We start from the raw sequence: 18,647 nt of genomic DNA, 5'->3' as shown, positions 1-18,647 counted from the left end.
TATATAATGACAATTCTCTCTTTATGATAACATGTACTTAAGCAATATAAAAGACAATTTACCTCTTTTTGAATTTTCTTATCAAGATCTTTTTGTTTTTCGGCAATGGAATCATAATGCCTTTCTCTTAGGTCAACAATTTCTTCCTCAGTAAGAGGCCTAGAGAAAAAAAGGAGGAGGAGAAAAAGAAAAAACAAAAACTTCTGATGAGTCTAAGTCCAAATAAAACACTCAAAAAGCCAGTGAAATTCTCAAATTTTGCTGTTAAAAATGTTAAAGCAATTTGCTACAACTTCAATTGTTAAGAGTAAAAAGTATACATTCTAACACTTGCTATTATTCTAGTATATAAACTGGTAAGATGATACAATATCAGAATAGTTTTTAAAGCATTACAGCTACCTTTTAAGAAATGTAGATTTTATTTACCTTCATCTGGCTCTGCTTCAGCCATCTGACCTATGGGTATATACCCCAAACCATATCCCAAGATGCTCATCATAAAATATAAACATCAGTACACTATTACACCCTGATCTCAGCCGTCATACCATTCTGGAACTCTTCTTAATCCTCCTATTTTATCCTGCTTAATCACTCTGGCTTCCCCAGGCCCTTCATCCTTCCCTTTTCTCCCAGTCTATCTGTCCCAGTCATCTTCTGGCCTTGCTTCACTTACAACCAATATGGACACCAAGGCAGATCTGAACTACTTTCTTACCAACATACTCACCTTCTTGCACTCCTATCATTATTCCATATTCACTTGGTTTACTCACATTCTGACCCTGGGTCATTTCCATGTTCAGCCCTTTCTGTTTCAGGCTGCTAGAGAAAACCTGACATCAATTTGGCACTCAGACCCCAGCAGTAGTCCTTTTATATATATGTGGCAACTCCTTCACATATCCTACACTACCAAATTAAAAATCTTCACATACTCAAGTTCCTTATTCATACTTTTTTTATCTTAAAAGGCAATTTCACTCCACTTTAAGAAATGAGGAGTATCAACCATGAATCGCCCCAACTTTGTGGCAACCCCCACTTACTTACATATATCCTTCCTATTCTCCTCACCATCCTCTAAAGAGGAATGTTCTTAACTTGTTCAGAGTCACCTACTACATTTACACTCTTGACTCACTCACCATTGAGCCCATCTCTCCTGCCCCACTCCAGGCAATTCTCTGGGACCTTGTTCTATCAATTAGTACCTCTCTTTTACCTTTAACCTATTCCTTTTGTCTGTTTGCACCTCTCTTCATGTGAAGGAAGGAAGGAAGAAAGAAGAAACTAAGAAAAAAACCTCCATTTGACCTGTATCTATCTCAAGCTACTGCTCCCTCTTTTTTTCAGCCAAGTCCTGAAATTAAATGTATAATATCAATAGTCAGCATATCTAGCACTTACTATGTGCCTGGCTCTCTTCTAAATGCTTCACATATATTAGCAAATTGTAATCCTCACAGCAACCCTCTAAGGTAGATATAAGGATTATACATATGAGGGAAGTGAAACGAAGACAGATTAAGAGTATGGCTAAGTAAGTCATATAGTATGTGGCAAAGCCAGAATCTGAACCCCAGGTAGTGTAGCTCTTGTTCTTAACTACTGTTCTTCTCTTGCCTTCATGTCCTTACCTCCCATTCACTTGTCAACTCGCTGCAGTCTACCTCTGCTCCCATAACTCCAATAACTCTAGCAAAGGTAATCAATGGCTTCTATGTTGCCAAATACAATACACAATTTTAAGTCCTTATCTTACTACCTCAGTTTCATGGGACAGTGTTAACCATTCCCATCTGTCTGTCTGTCTCCCCTCCCTCGGCTTCCCAAGCTCTCCTGGTTCTTCTTTTTGCCTACTACTTCTTGGTCATCTTCAGAATCCTCTTCTAGTGTCCGCCTAGTCAATCCTCAGATCCTTGCTCTCTCACCATGCTCCACCTCTCCCCAAACCCCCACCTCAGTTAGGTGATCATGGTAACTATCATGGTTAACTAGCCATTTATAGGTATTATCTCCTACTTCTGTCCCTTCAGCTCTAACTTCTGCTAGCCCTAGTTATATATTAGGGCTTTAAAATTTTTTCTTTGAAGTATAACTTAAATAAAATGAAATATAGATTTTAAGTGTTCAGTTCATAAAGTTGTTTTGATAATTGTATACACTCATGTAACTTCCACTGGAAGCAAGATATATAACACTTCCATCACCTCACATACTTTCCTTGTGCCCCTTTACAATCAATTCTCTCACTTTGCTTATGCAATTTCAAATGTCCTCCTACTCTGCCTGGATAGTTAGCATTAACCAACCTTTCAACAATCAACACCAGGTGTTATCCCCTTAAAAATGTCTTCTTGGATTTTGTTTTGGGCAAACAGCCTCTTCTCTAAGGTTCCCTAGAATGTTCTATAATCACTATTTAATTGCTTTCCCTACCTCATATTGAAATTAGTCATCTCGAGAATCTATCTCCCAGACCAGGATGTTCTTTCTTCTAATGGAGAGACTATGTCTGATTTTTAAAATCCCAGTCTCTAGCACGGTGCTTGGCACACGACAGTTGCTTAATAAATGTTTGCTAAACTAAAAAAAGTAAGGATTATTTGTTCATAATATAACATTGTATATGAAAAATATTCTCTTGAAATTAAGAACGCTCTTTTGACTTAAAGATACTTCAAGTAACACATGCAATTTTAATAAAATATTTAAAAGCTGCTTAAATAATTATAGCATAAGGTTTTAGTTACTATTAAAAGATGTGAAAAAATTTAGTAGAATAAGTTTTAGAATGCATAAGGAAAGAAAGGGGTAATAAAGTTAAAAAATTTAAAAGAAACGTACTTATCAGTATTAAATGGTTTTAAGAAAACTAAAAAACATATAACAGGTACAACAGGAAAGCATCTGGGCACTTACATTAAATTCTTTAATATTCAAAACAGTCTTTGAGATATATGATATTTGTCTCAATCCTATAGAAAGAAAAAACTAAAAGTTCTGAAATGTAAACTGTTTAATGTCTCAAAGCAAGCAAATGATAAAGCCTGACTTCTTAAGAGAGTTTTCTTACAGTTTGCATAGAAGTTTTTTTTTTTTTTTTTTTTTTTTAACAAAGCCTTACCTATGACTGCTTCCTGGGCTCTCCCCCTGTACAAAAATTAATTAAACAATTAAAACAAATTCATTAGCTAAATTCTATTTAAAGTAACCAATACAATTTTTATTTAATCTAAATACTTTCAACTTACCCATTTTTTATCAGAGTAAATACATTTCACTATTAAATATATTTCACTATTAAAAATATTTGAAACAAAAAGCTTTAAAATTTTGCTACTTCTCCAAAGCAAAATTTAGTTTACTATCTAGCTTAATTACATAAAACCATTTGCTGGACATTTCTTAATTTTTTTTAACAAATATTTGTTACATACCAAATGAACTGCGGTCAGTATGGTATGAGACAACATATTCTCTATGTTCTCATTTATATTAACAGTTGATCCTCATTTTTTTGCAGTTTCTATATTTGCAAATTTGCCTACTTGGAAAATTTACTTGTAACCACAAAATCAATATTTGAGCTCTCTTGGTCATTCAAGGACAGGCATGGAGCAGTAAAAATTTTGAGTTGCTCAGCAATGCACATTCCCAGATGAGGTAGAACAGGGCAACAGACACTCCGCTTTCTTGTTTCAGCTCTCATGCTATAAACAAGTATCCTTTTCACAGTCTATTTAATGCCACATTATTTGCATTTCTGTGCTTTTTTGCTGGTGATTTCTGTTTAAAATGACCTCTAAGTATTCCAGTGTTCCTAAAGTCCAAGAAAGCTATGATGTGTGTTATGGGGAAAATATGTGTGTTAGGTAAGCTTCATACAAGCATGAGTTTGTGCTATTGGCTGTGAGTTCAAAGTTAATGAATCAATAATATGTGTTTAATACAGTGTCTTACACAGAAACGCACATTGAATGAGGCTATATACTGATTGGTTGATGAACATATTGTGATCAGAGGCTTGCAGGAACCTAACCTTGTATTTCCCCTGCAGTAATGCTTCAGCATTCACTAATTTAGCATTTACAGCAACTTAAATACAATAATGAGATTCAACTTTTTGTTTTCTTTCACAAGGTTATGAAATTATCTGTAGTTTTTTCCTCCAAAGCAAAGCATAACTATTTTCAGGATTTGTTCAGGTTTATGCCTATTTCTTACACATTTAAACTATTCGTAACTGAAAGTTAAAATATCATAGCAGGAATAAAATTCCAAATGGTCCACATTAGTTTAGAAAGTAGCACTACAAAACAGGATGACATTCAACTAAACCAAACACAAAATATGAAGTAAATGAGAGAGGAGAAGAGGGGTTAGCAAAAACAAAAATAAAAAAATCCTCAGCCAACCAAACAAAAAGCATCTTAGGAAAATCCATGGAATCACGAGTTCTCTTGAAAAGTGTTATGGTGCTGGGATGAATTCTACTGGAGGCTGAAAGAACGCTTACTTTTAACACTTGTCAGATGCTTTAAACATATCATGTCCAGTGTTTGCTTAAACTTTTTAAGAGAAAGACATGAAGACAAAAGTGACCTCTGTGAAGGAAAAGAAGTAAGTTCTATGAAATGGAATGATATTTTACTGGGAGAACAAACGGCTAAAACAGTTTCCAAAATGTGTCCTATCAGATGAAAAATATGTATTATTATTTTAAAAAAGGATTTTTACCCACGTTAATTTAAGAAGAGCTGAGTTGAACAAGTTTAAATAATTCAGTTTAACAACAGTTTATCTCAGAATCTTTTACATGCTAATTTACACTCTGAGACTAGTATTCTATACATACTCTGAGAAAGGCTGGACTGAAGAATACATTTTTAAAGGAAAAGATTAATACATTTTCTTCTTTCCCTAGAAAACAAAAATGACAGTGTCAACTTTCAGTGTTCTTCTAGTCTAACCAATTTTAAAGATGTAGAAAGTAGACCCAGGGAGGTTAAGTAATTTGCAGAAACGTACACAATTAATTTAGTGAAGTTGCAAATTAGCATACAAACTAAAGTTCTAACTATACGAATGCATAAGAAATGCTTCTTAGCCTTTTGACTAGATCAAATGTTGAAATATACACCACAATTTGCTGATTCTAAAATGCACTCCCTTCTCATTTTTAACACTTCTGTATTTGAGAAGCATCTTAAAACTTGCTGAGTTGTATGAGATGAAATGTAGAAAATCAACATAAAGAATAACTGATAAAAGAGATGATGGCTAAAGTCAGAAACTGTAGAATAAACATGTAGAAAATCTGACATCAGAATCTATGAAAACTATAAAGAATAGGCCTACTCCAAAGCTGGGTGAAGTGGTACACACCGATGGTCCCAGCTACTCAGCTGAGGCAGGAGGACTGCTCAAGCTGAGGAGTTTGAGTCCAGCCTGGGCAACATAGCGAGATCTTGTCTCTTAAAAAGAAAACAACAGCAACAACAACAAAAAGCAATGGGTCTACTCTGGATTGTTAGGTATTTTACCTACCTAATGGCAAGAGGTTAGAAATATTAGAAATACAACTTTCTGAAGTTCCTTGGGTTTCTGTATAATGCTTTAAATCCTGTGTGTGTATATAGTGTATCTTAGATAGCAAAAAAAATTCGGAATTGGCCGGGCGCGGTGGCTCACACCTGAAATCCCAGCACTTTGGGAGGCCAAGGCCGGTGGATCACGAGGTCAGGAGATCGAGACCATCCTGGCTAACATGGTGAAACCCCGTCTCTACTAAAAATACAAAAAATTAGCTGGGCATGGTGGCGGGCGCCTGTAGTCCCAGCTACTTGGGAGGCTGAGGCAGGAGAATGGCGTGACCCGGGAGGCGGAGCTTGCAGTGAGCTGAGATCATGCCACTGCACTCCAGCCTGGGCGACAGAGTGAGACTCTGTCTCAAAAAAAAAAAAAATTCGGAATTATTTTCTAATATAAATTAGTAAAAGAAGGAAGTAATAAAGAACTAAAAAGTAAAAATAAAAACCAGAAAATAAAAATTCTAAAACAAAAATAATAAAAATTGTAAACATAATTGTTAGAACTAATGAGATGATTAATGAGAAAAACAAATACAAGTTTTGTACTATTATGGAAATACTTACTTCATCACTTTCTACCAGATTCTCAAACTGAAAGGACAAAAAAGTAAGCGTTAAGAGGAATATTTGTCTTAGGTATACATCTCACAAGAAATTATGTTACTTTTTTCACTTAAAAATAATATACCTTTATATTTGTAAGCTATTTAATTCAAATGCCTCTTTAATACATCATTTCATTTGATATATTTAACAGTCCTACAAAATGGCCAAGACAAGCATATACTATTTTAATTTATGACTTTCTATGAATGAAAATCAAACAGGAGAATTATAGCAATTTTCTACATAAATCAGAACTAAAACTTTCATCTGAATTGAATATTTCATACAAGTAATTTCATTCCATGCTACCAGAATATTCCACTTCACTTGACTACAGAACAAATGTTGTAAGAAGGAAAATTATTCAAGGAATGGGGACTAAAAGATACCAAATAAGAATTTCCCCACGTTTATATTTATCCGTCTATTCATTCATATAGTTATTTACTGAAAATCTACTAAGTGGTAGTTACTATCCCCAAATACAATGTCTTTCTAGAGATAGGAATGTAAACAGTTTGATCATAATGTGTTTAACACTATTATGTCAGTGACCTAATAAAAGTCATTACTATTATATCACTAAAGTGTTTTTATTTTAAATTTAAATAACTTGATAAGTAACCACCTGAAATAAAAGGTGTTTTATTGTTAATACTGTTTGGCTTAAAGATTGAGAGGAAACAATGAATTCAAAAGGTTTAGAAAATTAAGGAATCTCTCTGAAAAAAGAATAAAACTGTTAGTTATTATCTTTATCTTATTTTTATATTAGTTTGTGATTTTTAAATATCTAATTCCTGCCTTACACATTTCCTTATTAATATAGAAGGTCATAAAGTACAGTGTTCCAGCTTTGGAGCCAGGCAGTTTGGACTAGAATTTAGGTTTTGCCACTTAATAGGTTGTGTAATATAGCCCAATTTCTCCACCTGTCTAAGCCTCTGATTTTTCATCCATGAAACAGGGTGACCACCACCTGTTTACAACAGAGTTGTGATGACATTCTTAATTTGTATGGTGGAGTGGCTAGTTTATAGTAGGTAAGGAATAAATGGTAGTTTCTATTATTATATTTTACATTCAAAGAAAAAGTGACTCGGTCATTCTGCTGTGGAGTTGCTTAAACTCAACTTCCTGCTTTGTTTCTGGACTCCTCCCTGCTGGGGCAGGCCAACCACCTCTCATTATACCCTAGTGAGCCACTATTACTGACAGAAGAGTACCTTCTCCCTGACTTATAGGGTGGGGGAAAAAGCTATTAGAAAAACAGAACCATAATCCTCTGCAAACTTCTTCCTACTCATTCCTTCCCTCACTGCTCCAACTCTTTCAATCTTCACTAACATGAATAATATTGAAATATAAACAGTCCATTCTAAATTTGGGTCCAGATCTTTCCCTCTTTACAACAAAAAGCCCCTTCCGCCTTTCTGAAGGCATTTTTAATTCAATCAAATTAATGACTACTTACCTCTATTGTTAAGTGCTCACCTCTTGAGCATGTTCTAAAATACTTGGATCTGGGAAGGAAAACAGAATAACTTTAAAAAACACAATTAACTCTAAGATTGAATTAATATATAGCATAAAAACATTTATTTCCTCAAGAGCAACTTTAAAATCTCTAACATATAGTTATATTTATAAAAAAAAGAACAACAAAATTTACCTAAGAATATAAAAAGTCCAGATTTTTAAACTTCATTATGACTTTGTTTAGTCAATCAATATTTCTTTCTATTGGCACTAACACTTACTAAATCTGTAATAATTAATTTACTATATTTACTACATTGAGTAGAATACATTTTAAAATGTATCTCATTATTTTTACTACATCAAGAAAAGTACCTCGTTAAAAAATACTGATGTGTTAAATAATATATAAAAAGAATATGTTCTCAATTTTGTTAAAAATACACAAAACATTAAGTATCTAAAAGTATGTATGTCAATATGCTAAGAGTAGTTATCTTTGGTGGTGGAATCACGTGTCTTTATTCAAGACTTTTGTTATCTTCCCATGCCCTCACAAATAAAAGAGAAAAACAATGCATATACATGTCAATCAAACAATCCATTACATTATTTTTTCCAACTAGGGCCAAATATTGACTTTATTTTAATCATTCTTTTCTGCTCCTATTAAACTTATATGTAGTCAAATAGGAATCTTCTTTATTATATCCTCCAAAGATATGTCTACATTCTAAGTACTACAGCATCCAAGCTGGCATCCCAGGACAGGGCCACTCACAGTCCTTTGTAACTGGAAGTGCCAGGAGATTACGAGACTTTCAGTCATAATGTGGTTCCTGTTACAGCTGCCAAAACTGATGGAGAACTCCACTGCCATACAATGGGGATCCAAATTTGTACTAAGCGTTCTTAAATCATCAGGATTCATGGACAGAAAGCACACTTTTAAGAAACAGGAAGAATCCTGGGGTTAGGACAGGTCAGAATTCTTTTGCTTTTCTTTCTTTTTTGGAGACAGGGTCTTACTCTGTCACCCAAGCTGGAGTGCAGTGGCGCAATCCTGACTCATTGCAGCTTTGCACTCCTTGGCTCAAGTGATCCTCCTGCCTCAGCCTCCCCAGTAGCTAGTGATACAGGCATGCACCACCATGCTTGGCTTCACTTATTTTTTTGTAGAGATGAGGTCTCAATATGTTACCCAGCCTGGTCCCAAATTCTTGGGCTCAAGTAATTCTGGGACTCCCAAAGTGCAGAATTCTTTGTATTATGTATATGTGTGTGAATGAAGGTTTAGTGAAAGAGAATGCCATATCATGACTGAAGGAAAAAAATAGCAATGAAATTATGGGAACTATTTTTCCTGCTATAATCTTTATCTGCTGATAGATGCAAATCTGTGTTATTGTCCACTAAGATCATTGGTAAAAAGCAAAGAATTTGGTATTACAATTCCACAGATTTCATGGACTATATCCAACATAAATGCAATACCCTTAATCCTCTATCTAGTGCCTCCACTCTTCTCTCTCCTTTATTTCTCAAACAAATACAGAAATGAGTTGAACCTTCAGTAGTAGCACTGGGTTCTGGCATTAGGATTCCTGCTTACAGTGCTATATGCTTCTCTCCCTGCAACCATCACTATCTTCCCTGAATGAAGAATCTGTCTCTGATTAATCTGTTTCCTCCTCCAGGTTAGTGAGTGGTACAGCTGAATAATTAGAAATAAAGCCCAGTAATACTATCAATAGGAGCCATCAGTATGACTTCACTGCTGTGGCAAAGCCCAAAGCTAAGTAGAACATTGTCGAAACCAAGGTAACTGTTACACTACATTTGTATTAGATGGCAGAACACCATGTTCTAGTCTAATTATACATAGATAATACAAACTAACTTTAGTAGTAGGCAAAAGTGTTATCTGTTGTAAATATCTCCCTTTTCTGTCCCCTCTATTCACAGCCAGCTATAGTGAGGACACTCACGTTCTCACATGACTCTGAATCCCTGAGTATCTGACTAAGTTAGAATCAGTCAATCCCTCACACCTCATTTGACTGGTTCAGGGTTACACAGAAACTGAGCAGGGAGAGACAATATCCTTCTGAGAGCTCTAGAGAGTTGCTGGGGATTATGCTTTCTGACAATGCGCAATGAGAGGAATGAAATAAACTGAAAGAGTGCTCTGACAGCATCAAAACCATCCCTAAGAACCAGATGCATCCCACCCTGCTCATGGTTTGGTTATTAGTTGAGAAACCTAACATCCCTATTACAAATTCTACCCTTTGCCTAAGATAGTTTTAACTGGGCTTCTGTCCCCCACAAAGTCCTGATTAATAAACATGAATATAAGTGATATGACAAGGGAGTAAATTAAGAATAGCAATAAATAAAACAAGATAAAGAGAAAAGCAAAATATATTTGACAGAAAAGCAAAATATATTTGGGAAAAAATTCAAGCTTTCCTTTTAAAATGGATTAGATTGAGACTTTGTTCACAAAATGCATATCTTGACTCCTACCACAATAAAAGCTAAGATTATACTGATAAAGTAAATACTCGATTTGGCAAACTCAGGGTCAACATTTTTATCAGGGGAACTTTATCCTGTGACTTATCTGAAAATACCAAGAAACATAATATGTATATATTTCATGAATTAAGTTACTTATTCAAGTATGCTTGAATTATGTTTACTTGTTCAAACATTATTGATGACTGAATAGGACCCTCAGACATGTGATGTATTAAATTCAGTCACTGACATTTTGCCAACTTCCAGCCGTATAAAACCATAACTTTTCACATACTTTTCTATATTCTATGTAATATATATGTTTTAAAAATAATTAGAAAGCCAACGTCCTAATGGTTTGAAAGGACCATTTCAGATTTTGGAGAGCTATTAAGAAATGAAAAATGAAAACTCAAATATTTCCATATTATTGGATGCTTAAAAGCCTAGCAAATTTGGAATACACCTTTTACAATGTTTCCTATAATAAACTATGCTGCATTTTCTGTTCTTTCCTTCAGTTTTGTTCTCAATGAGGCTCTTGGCAATCAATCCTTCACTACTTGCTCCTAGGTAAGGATGAGAATGTAAGTGAAGGGTAAGCGGAACAACTGGGGAAAGGAATGGAAGTACTCAACTATTAAACCTTAAGTCAAGTTTTACACTTTTATTTCATAAATATTTATCAAGTGCTTCTAAAGTGCCTGGCACTGTTCTAGATGCTGGCAATACAACTGTCAACAAACAGATAAAGGTCCTGCCACCTTGGAGCTAACAATTTGTGAATGAATGATAATAAACACATAGATAAATGCATCAGATGATAGTAATTGCCATGAAAGAAAAGTACCTCATGCTGTTTTCCGTGAAGTTTGTACTAATTCACATTCCCATCAACAGTGGCTAAGTATTCCCTTTTCCCCACATCCTCGCCAACATCTATTGCTTTTTAACTTTTCAGTAATGGCCACGCTGACTGGCACAAGATGGTATCTCACTATGCAATATATACAGGTAAGAAATCTGCAGCTGTACCCCCTAAATCTATAAAAAATTATATATATATATTTCTTTTTTGAGACAGAGTCTCACTCTTACCCAGGCTGGAGTACAGTGGCTGGATCTCGACTCACTGCAACCTCCACCTCCCAGGTTCAAGCGATTCTCCTGCCTCAGCCTCCCAAGTAGCTGGAATTATAGGCGCCCACCACCACACCCGGCTAATTTTTGTATTTTTAATACAGACGGAGTTTCACTTTGGCCAGGCTGGTCTCAAACTCCTGACCTCAGGTGATCCACCCACCTCGGCCTCCCAAAGTGTTGAGATTACAGGCGTGAGCCACTGCACCAAGCCTATACATTTTTTTTTTTTTTTTAAAGAAAAGTACCTTATACTCTAAGGTATAGGTACCTTATACTCTAAGGATCCTCACTTACTAGTGAGGATCGTGATTGGAGGAGGAAGGTTATTTTATTTTATTTTTGGAGACAGAGTTTCACTCTTGTTGCCCAGGCTGGAGTGCAATGGCACGATCTTGGCTCACCACAACCTCCACCCGCTGGGTTCAAGCAATTCTCCTGCCTCAGCCTCCCGAGTAGCTGGGATTACAGGCATGCACCACCACGCCCCGCTAATTTTTTGTATTTTTAGTAGAGACAGGGTTTCTCCATGTTGGTCAGGCTGGTCTCGACCTCCTGACCCCAGGTGATCTGTCTGCCTCAGCCTCCTAAAGTGCTGGGATTACAGGCGTGAGCCACCGCACCCGGAACAGGGGGTTATTTTATGTAGGGTGGTCAAGGCAGACTTCTCGGTTAAAGCAAAAGCAGAACAAAGACCCCAAGGAAATGAGGAAGCCAGCTAGACAGATATTTGGAGGAAAAGAATTCTAAACAGAGGAAAAGCAAAAGCAAACGCTCTGAGGCAAAACTCTACTTGGCACATTCTAAGAAAGCGAGAGGGTCAGAATTGCTGGAATGAAGAAGGAAGGGAGATAAGGTCTGAGAGATAGCCAGGGTCAGATCACAGGCCTTTATAGACCATGGGAAGAGTTTTAGATTTTAATATTAATTAGATAAGAACTCACAGAAGAGATTTTTGTCTTTAGCATTCACTCTGTTTTTTAAAACTTTTATGATGAACCTTTTCAAATATGCACAAAAGCAGAGAGAAGAGATTGATAAGCCCCCCGGTACCCATTACCACACTTAAAAAGTTACTACTTCCTGATCATGTTTCATTTATACTATACTTCTTTTTGTTTTATTTTTTGTTGGTATTTTATAGCAAATCTCAGACATGTTATCTTACCCTTACCTCAATTTGCATCTCTAATTAAAGTATTAAGAACTGTTTTTTTTAAAAAAGCTAACATACCAACAAAATTTAAAATAATTTCTTTAATATTATCTAATGTCTAGTCCAATCTATATTTCTATTTCCCCAATTATCTTTTTACATATGATTTGTTCAAATCAGAATCAAACAAAAGCCCCACAGAGTATGTTTGCTTGTTAGGCCTCTTGCACCTCTTTTAGTCCATATCAGCCCCCTTCCCAGCACCAGTGTCTATTTTCATGCCACTGATTTGTTAGACAAATTGTGTCACTTGTCCTACAAAATTTCTCACTTTCTGGATTTACCTGATATTTTTCCTCTTGGTATTATTTAACTTTTTCTTCTATCCCCTGTATTTCCTGCATTTTAGTAATTTGATTTAAAAGCCTGATTATATTGAGTTTAATTTTTTTAGGCAAGAATGCTTCACTAATGGTACTTGCTATTGAATCAAATCATAAGGAACTTTATTTTTGCCTGCCTCACTTTTACTGATGATCTGTAAGTTAGGATATTTATGTCAGCCTAATCCACCCATCATAATATTTCACATCAAGCTTTTACCAAATGGTTTTTAGCATCCATTGATAATCAGTACTCAGTTCCATTATTTCACTACAGAGTACAAAAACAATGATTTTTAAATTCTATCATTCCTTAAGAATCTATTAGCTGTAACAACTTCACTGGAAGATCCTTAAAAGACACGCTGACATATGTTTTAAGAGGTCAATTAGAAAGCTATTATAATAGTAGAGCGAAGAAATGATGGTGGCTTGAATCACAGTAACAATAGTGGGAGTAATGAGAAGTAATTCTGAAGACAGGGCTGACAGAATTTGCTAATGTATTAGATATAAGGATGTGTGTAAAAAGGAAAAATCAAGGCTATCTCCTAACTCTGAGGCCTGAACAATTAGGATGGATTTGTCATTTACCAAGATGAGGAAGCCTGGGAAAGAAGCAGGTTTGTGTTTTTAGATGCCTTGAGCTTGACATTCATACAAAGTTAGAGTCTGGGTGAGACTCCTCTATTCAAATTCGAAACTACAACGTTAACATAAACATCAGCCCAAAAACTCCTTAAAAGTATTCCTATATTTAACCCTGGAGCTACTTCTCAATCTCAGATCAGTAAAAGTACTTTTCTTTTCTTCTTTTCTTCACACCCAGGAAATTTATGTTGCTTGCTTTTGCTATCCCAGTAAGGTTGTCTGTAGACAAAGATGCAATGTCAGCAATTTTTCCCCTCCCATACATACACTTCATGTTACTACCAATACATACATATGCCTATTGTTTCTAGGGATTTTACTTCTAAGTAATATCGAGAAATGGAAGTATAGTCTTTTCCTTGGGGACACAGGAAGAGTGACTTATCTCCCAGTAAGCTGGAAACAGAGAAAACAGAAATTAAAGCTATAAACAATACATCATGGATCAGTTACCTTCACATGCTAAGTTAACTTAAGGAAACAGAAGGGCTCCTGTAAGATTTAAAAGAAAGAGAAGGAAGTTAATCATATTTTTAAAAAAGATGTGTAAAATGAAGAAACAGAAGAATACAAAATAGAGAAAGAAATGTTGGTAGAGTTCAGCCAAACTCTGTCTGTAGAAAAGTCCCCTGGTTCAAGGAACTGGGCTATCTGGTCCCAGTGGATGGTAGTGTTCCAAGGTGATGGGTTATTTGAATTGTATAATTAACTTTCTTTGTTCTGAATCTACATTCACTAAGCACCTCCCACCCTGTTATTCTATGCTTATAGTAAAATAATGTCTTTACCTAGACACAAGTACTATATAGTTCCTTGACAGTTACATTTCTCATTTTAAATTATTAAATTTACCTTGGTTTTCTCACCTGACCCAAAAGGTTGAAGGTGAGAGCCTGGGACATGACGAAATCACCAATGTGGTTGCCCAAACAAAATTATTATGTATTTTTTGTTTGTTTTGAGACAGTCTCACTCTGTCGCCCAGGCTGGAGTGCAGTGGTGTGATCTCAGCTCACTGCAACCTCTGCCTCCTGGGTTCAAGCGATTTTCCTGCCTCAGCCTCCCAAGTAGCTGGGCCTACAGGCGTGCACCACCATGCCCAGCTGATTTTTGTATTTTTAGTAGAGATGGGGGTTTGCCATATTGGCCAGGCTGGTCTCGAACTCCTGGCCTCAAGCAATCTGCCTGCCTCGGTCATCCAAAGTGCTGGAATTACAGGTGTGAGCCACCGCACCCAGCCTAAAATTATATATTAATGGGACAGCAAAAGTAGCCACAGGAAAAATCACATAACTCATCATTCAAGTCCCCCAAGTACTGTGTAGTAATATTTCATTATTATATAGGTGCTGGTTGAGAATATTTTCAAGAATGAAGTTTTAGATGTATATAGGGTAGCATCATTAAAAAAATGAGACAAAAGGAAACTGGATCACAGTTTAAAACCAGAAATTTGGTGCCAACTATTAACGTACATTTCTAATAATCTTAGGTGAAAATTGAGTCTTAGAAGGAAAGATAGGAAGCAAAATGAGCAAAAGCAGCAATATCTATTACAAAAGCTGACTCTCAATTACTGTTAGTTTAGAGAATAATAAGAACATGTTATTTTCTTCAATTTGAAAAAAAGGTCAATATTTTATTGACTTGAAGTTTCCAACTACATATGCTACAAAACCCAAAACATAACAAGCTATTAATATAATGGAGAGCAAAGAGAGGCTTGCATTTACTGAGGACCTACAATGGGTCAGGAACGAAGCTTATTTTTAAAATATGTATTTTATATTCATTTGCTTCCCAGAATCATCCTATGAACTATTGTTATCCTATTGGATAGATCTGCACTGTCCAGTAATGATAACCATTAGCCACAAGGGGCTATTGAGCAACTGAAATGTGGCTAGTCTGAATTTTAAAGGCTATTATGTGTCAAACATGCATTGGATTTTGAGGACTTAGTACAAAAAATTACGTAAAGTATCTAAACTCCAAAAAGTAAGCTCTTTTCAACATATATCCAAGGTCAAGTGTAGATAAATATCTTTTAGATCTTCCTCAATTCTTCCCCCTCCATGTTCAATCCATCACAGTTCTGTAGCTGAAAACACTGCTATACATGTTCTGATAATATGTGTAGCCTGGAATCTAAAAGTGTGCTAATTTTATATATAACACTGTTCACATTATATGCTTTTAGAGCATTCTTATAAGAAAAAAATAAGTTTAATTGTATTATGCATAAAACATTATTTTATTAATTAACTATTATTCATAAAAAGATTTTCACTAAAAATTAGGAGTATATAAATCTGGTGACATTTAAAGTTAAAAGAAAATCTGATCTAATATTTTCAATAGTAACTGCTTAAGAATCTAAAAATAAAGGAGAATAGCCACCCTACTTTTTTAGACCTATTGTTAGCCTATAAGTAGGTCATGTTGTACAAAGCTTCCTACATTTGCTAAATAAAATTATAGTGTAAATTGGTACAGAACAATCTAAGATTCTATTATGCAAACATAATTGCTTAAAAATAAGGAAGCTAAAAAACAGTATTCTCCGCTTTCATATTTGTAACTTCTGACTAAATCTACTGAATCTCAAATTAATTTCATTTATAATGACAACAAAACAACTCTGTAAGAAAACTCCAAGTTTATACAGACCAGAGATTTTTGGAGGTGTGAATGTTGGAGGTACCATAGGAAACAACAACAGAAAATGGCAAGAGTAAATCTAAGGAGGTCTCCTTCACCCATCTTTGGGCAAAAATCAATATAACACTGCATTATTACTGACAGGAGACTACTGCACACCTTTGGGAGTTGATGTACAAAAGAAAAAAAATGGTTATGAGTCCCTGAACTAGGCATTTTACATTTAGAAACCCTCCAATATAGGTATTTAGTCTTGACAACTCTGTTTTAGAAAAGCAGTTATTCTCATCCTGTGGCATGAAACAATTGCCTTTTAAAAATAAACATTACTGAGCTTCACCTTCAAGTTGACTAAGAAAGCCTGGGTATTATATTCCAGCCCGTTCACCCACTAGTATACAACAGGGTTTTAATTATTAGAGTCTATAATCTGATAGGACAAGTTTCCTTCTTCAAAATTTGTGGGCTCTTTATGGCTCTTTGCTCTTCCATTAAAATTGCTGGAATCAGCTTAAGTTCCACAAAATTCCTATTAGGATTTTAACTACAAATGCACTAAATTTCAAGTAAATAGGCAGAGGACATCTTAAGCACAGTGAGTCTTTTTACCCGTGAAAATGGTATTGCCCTGCATTTATTTAGATGGCATCTTTAAAAACGTTGTTCTAGTCTTACACATCTATTATTGATTACTAGTCTCTTATATTTTTTCACTGCTATCTTAAAAGGTAATTTTATAATATGCAGTATTTGTTGCTGGTATATAGGAATATTATACGATAAAGTTTTGACAAAATATTAGATTGCATTTCACATCAACAGATTGAAAAAATATCTGACAATACCAAGCGTTAGGAAACGGAACAATGAAAATTCATTATCGGTAAAAGTTTAAAGTAGTATAATTACTCTGAAGAAGTTTTATTTTTCTAGTAAATTTGAAGAGGTACATAAGCTATGACTGAGCAATTCTACTCCTAGGTATATCCACCTAAAGAATCTTCTGCACATGTGTACAAAGAGACATTTATCTCCTTGCACAAATTGAGGTAGTTTGTAAAAGAAAAAGAAAAAAAAAGAAGTTGGAAATGATCTAAATGTCCATCAACAGAAGGGTGAAGTAATTATGGCCTATTCATATAATACAATACTGCACAGGAATAGAAATGAATGACTTGAACCAGAAGTAAACCTTGGTTCATATAAGAAGCTGCTCCTGCAAGTGCCAAGAATGATACAAGTCCTAAACAGTGAGCAGAGATAAACGTATAGAATGAATGTATGAATAACGTATGCAATCAAATTTGAGGCTAAGCAAGAATAAGATGGACGAGGGTGGTGTCAGTGAGAGAAGTGCAGGGATTAAAGAAATATTTACAAGATAAAAATCATCTGGTTTGGGAGACGGACTGGAAAACAAGAGATGATGGGAGAAGTGTCAGAATCCCAATGGGGATGTAATATGAAAGCAGCAGTATCAAGAGTGAAAGTACAAGAGAAAAATAAATGCGGTAAATCCAAGACGTAAGACTTAAATGCCAGCAGTGAAACGATAAAGGACAAAGTGATGTGAGAAGCTGGAAGAATTCTCTAGCAATAGAGCAGTATCACATAAAGTTGAGCTGTGAAGAAAATGATTACGGGCACATAATATGTGCATTTAACGTTCATGAATCCAGTCACATGCCCTGGAGGAAAAAGGAAGGCGATAAGTAATTTGGGCAGCAACCCACTATTCTATTCAAGAACATGTATATTCAGGTGTGTTAATTAGGGTGAAAGTTGAGGAGCTGAAAGAAAGAGGCTCCAAAAACAATGATTTAAAGAAAATAGAAGTGTACTTTTTCCTCTTAACAGTCTAGAGTTCCTCCAAGTCATCCATGGACATTCATTTACATGTAATTCTTATGGTCCTGCGAGCTGTCTCTAAATGAAGTAAAGTAGGCTTCTGCGTATCCACTCTACTACTACTGAAGATGTGAAAGTGGATTGTGTTATAGCTTGGATGTTTGTCCCCTAACAATCTCATGTTGAAATTTGATCTCGATTGTTAGGGGTGGGGCCTAATGGGAAGTGTTTAGGTAACAGTGGTGGATCCCTCATGAATGGCTTGGTGCCAACCTCATCCTCATGGTTATGAGTGAGTTCCCATGAAAGCAGGTTGTTAAAAAGAGCCTGGCACTCCCTCCTTGCTTCCTCTTTTGCCGTGTGATTTCTGCACACAGTGGCTTCCCTTCACCTTTTGCCACTAGTGGAAGCAGTCTGCACCTTACCAGATGCAGATGCCCAATCTTGAACTTTTCCAGACATCAAAATTGTGAGCCAAGTAAGCTTTTTTTTTCTTTTATAAATTACCCAGTCTCAGATATTCCTTTATGTCAACACAGCCTAAGACAGATTCAAACACATAAAGGACATCAGAGGGGTAGAAAAGAAAGGCTATGACTG

The 18,647-nt window shown here is 35.5% G+C and overlaps 1 protein-coding gene across 2 annotated transcripts in view; it reads right to left on the bottom strand.

The window, feature by feature from the left end:
* Nucleotides 1-18,647, bottom strand: part of AP1AR (adaptor related protein complex 1 associated regulatory protein) — a 43,278-nt gene that overhangs the window by 11,819 nt on the left and 12,812 nt on the right. For both annotated transcript variants that reach the window (XM_003830034.7, XM_003830035.7), the window contains exons 2-5: nt 7,681-7,729; nt 6,165-6,191; nt 3,134-3,159; nt 63-159 (exon numbers count right to left, since the gene is read on the bottom strand). In XM_003830034.7, coding sequence (XP_003830082.1) covers nt 63-159; nt 3,134-3,159; nt 6,165-6,191; nt 7,681-7,729 — 199 coding nt within the window. The remainder of the gene's footprint in view (nt 1-62; nt 160-3,133; nt 3,160-6,164; nt 6,192-7,680; nt 7,730-18,647) is intronic.

The sequence above is a fragment of the Pan paniscus genome, chromosome 3 (assembly GCF_029289425.2).
Source record: "Pan paniscus chromosome 3, NHGRI_mPanPan1-v2.0_pri, whole genome shotgun sequence".
NCBI classification, from domain to species: Eukaryota; Metazoa; Chordata; class Mammalia; order Primates; family Hominidae; genus Pan; species Pan paniscus.
Note: the sequence above shows the minus strand (reverse complement) of the source record. Positions and strands in the feature narration are given on the sequence as shown.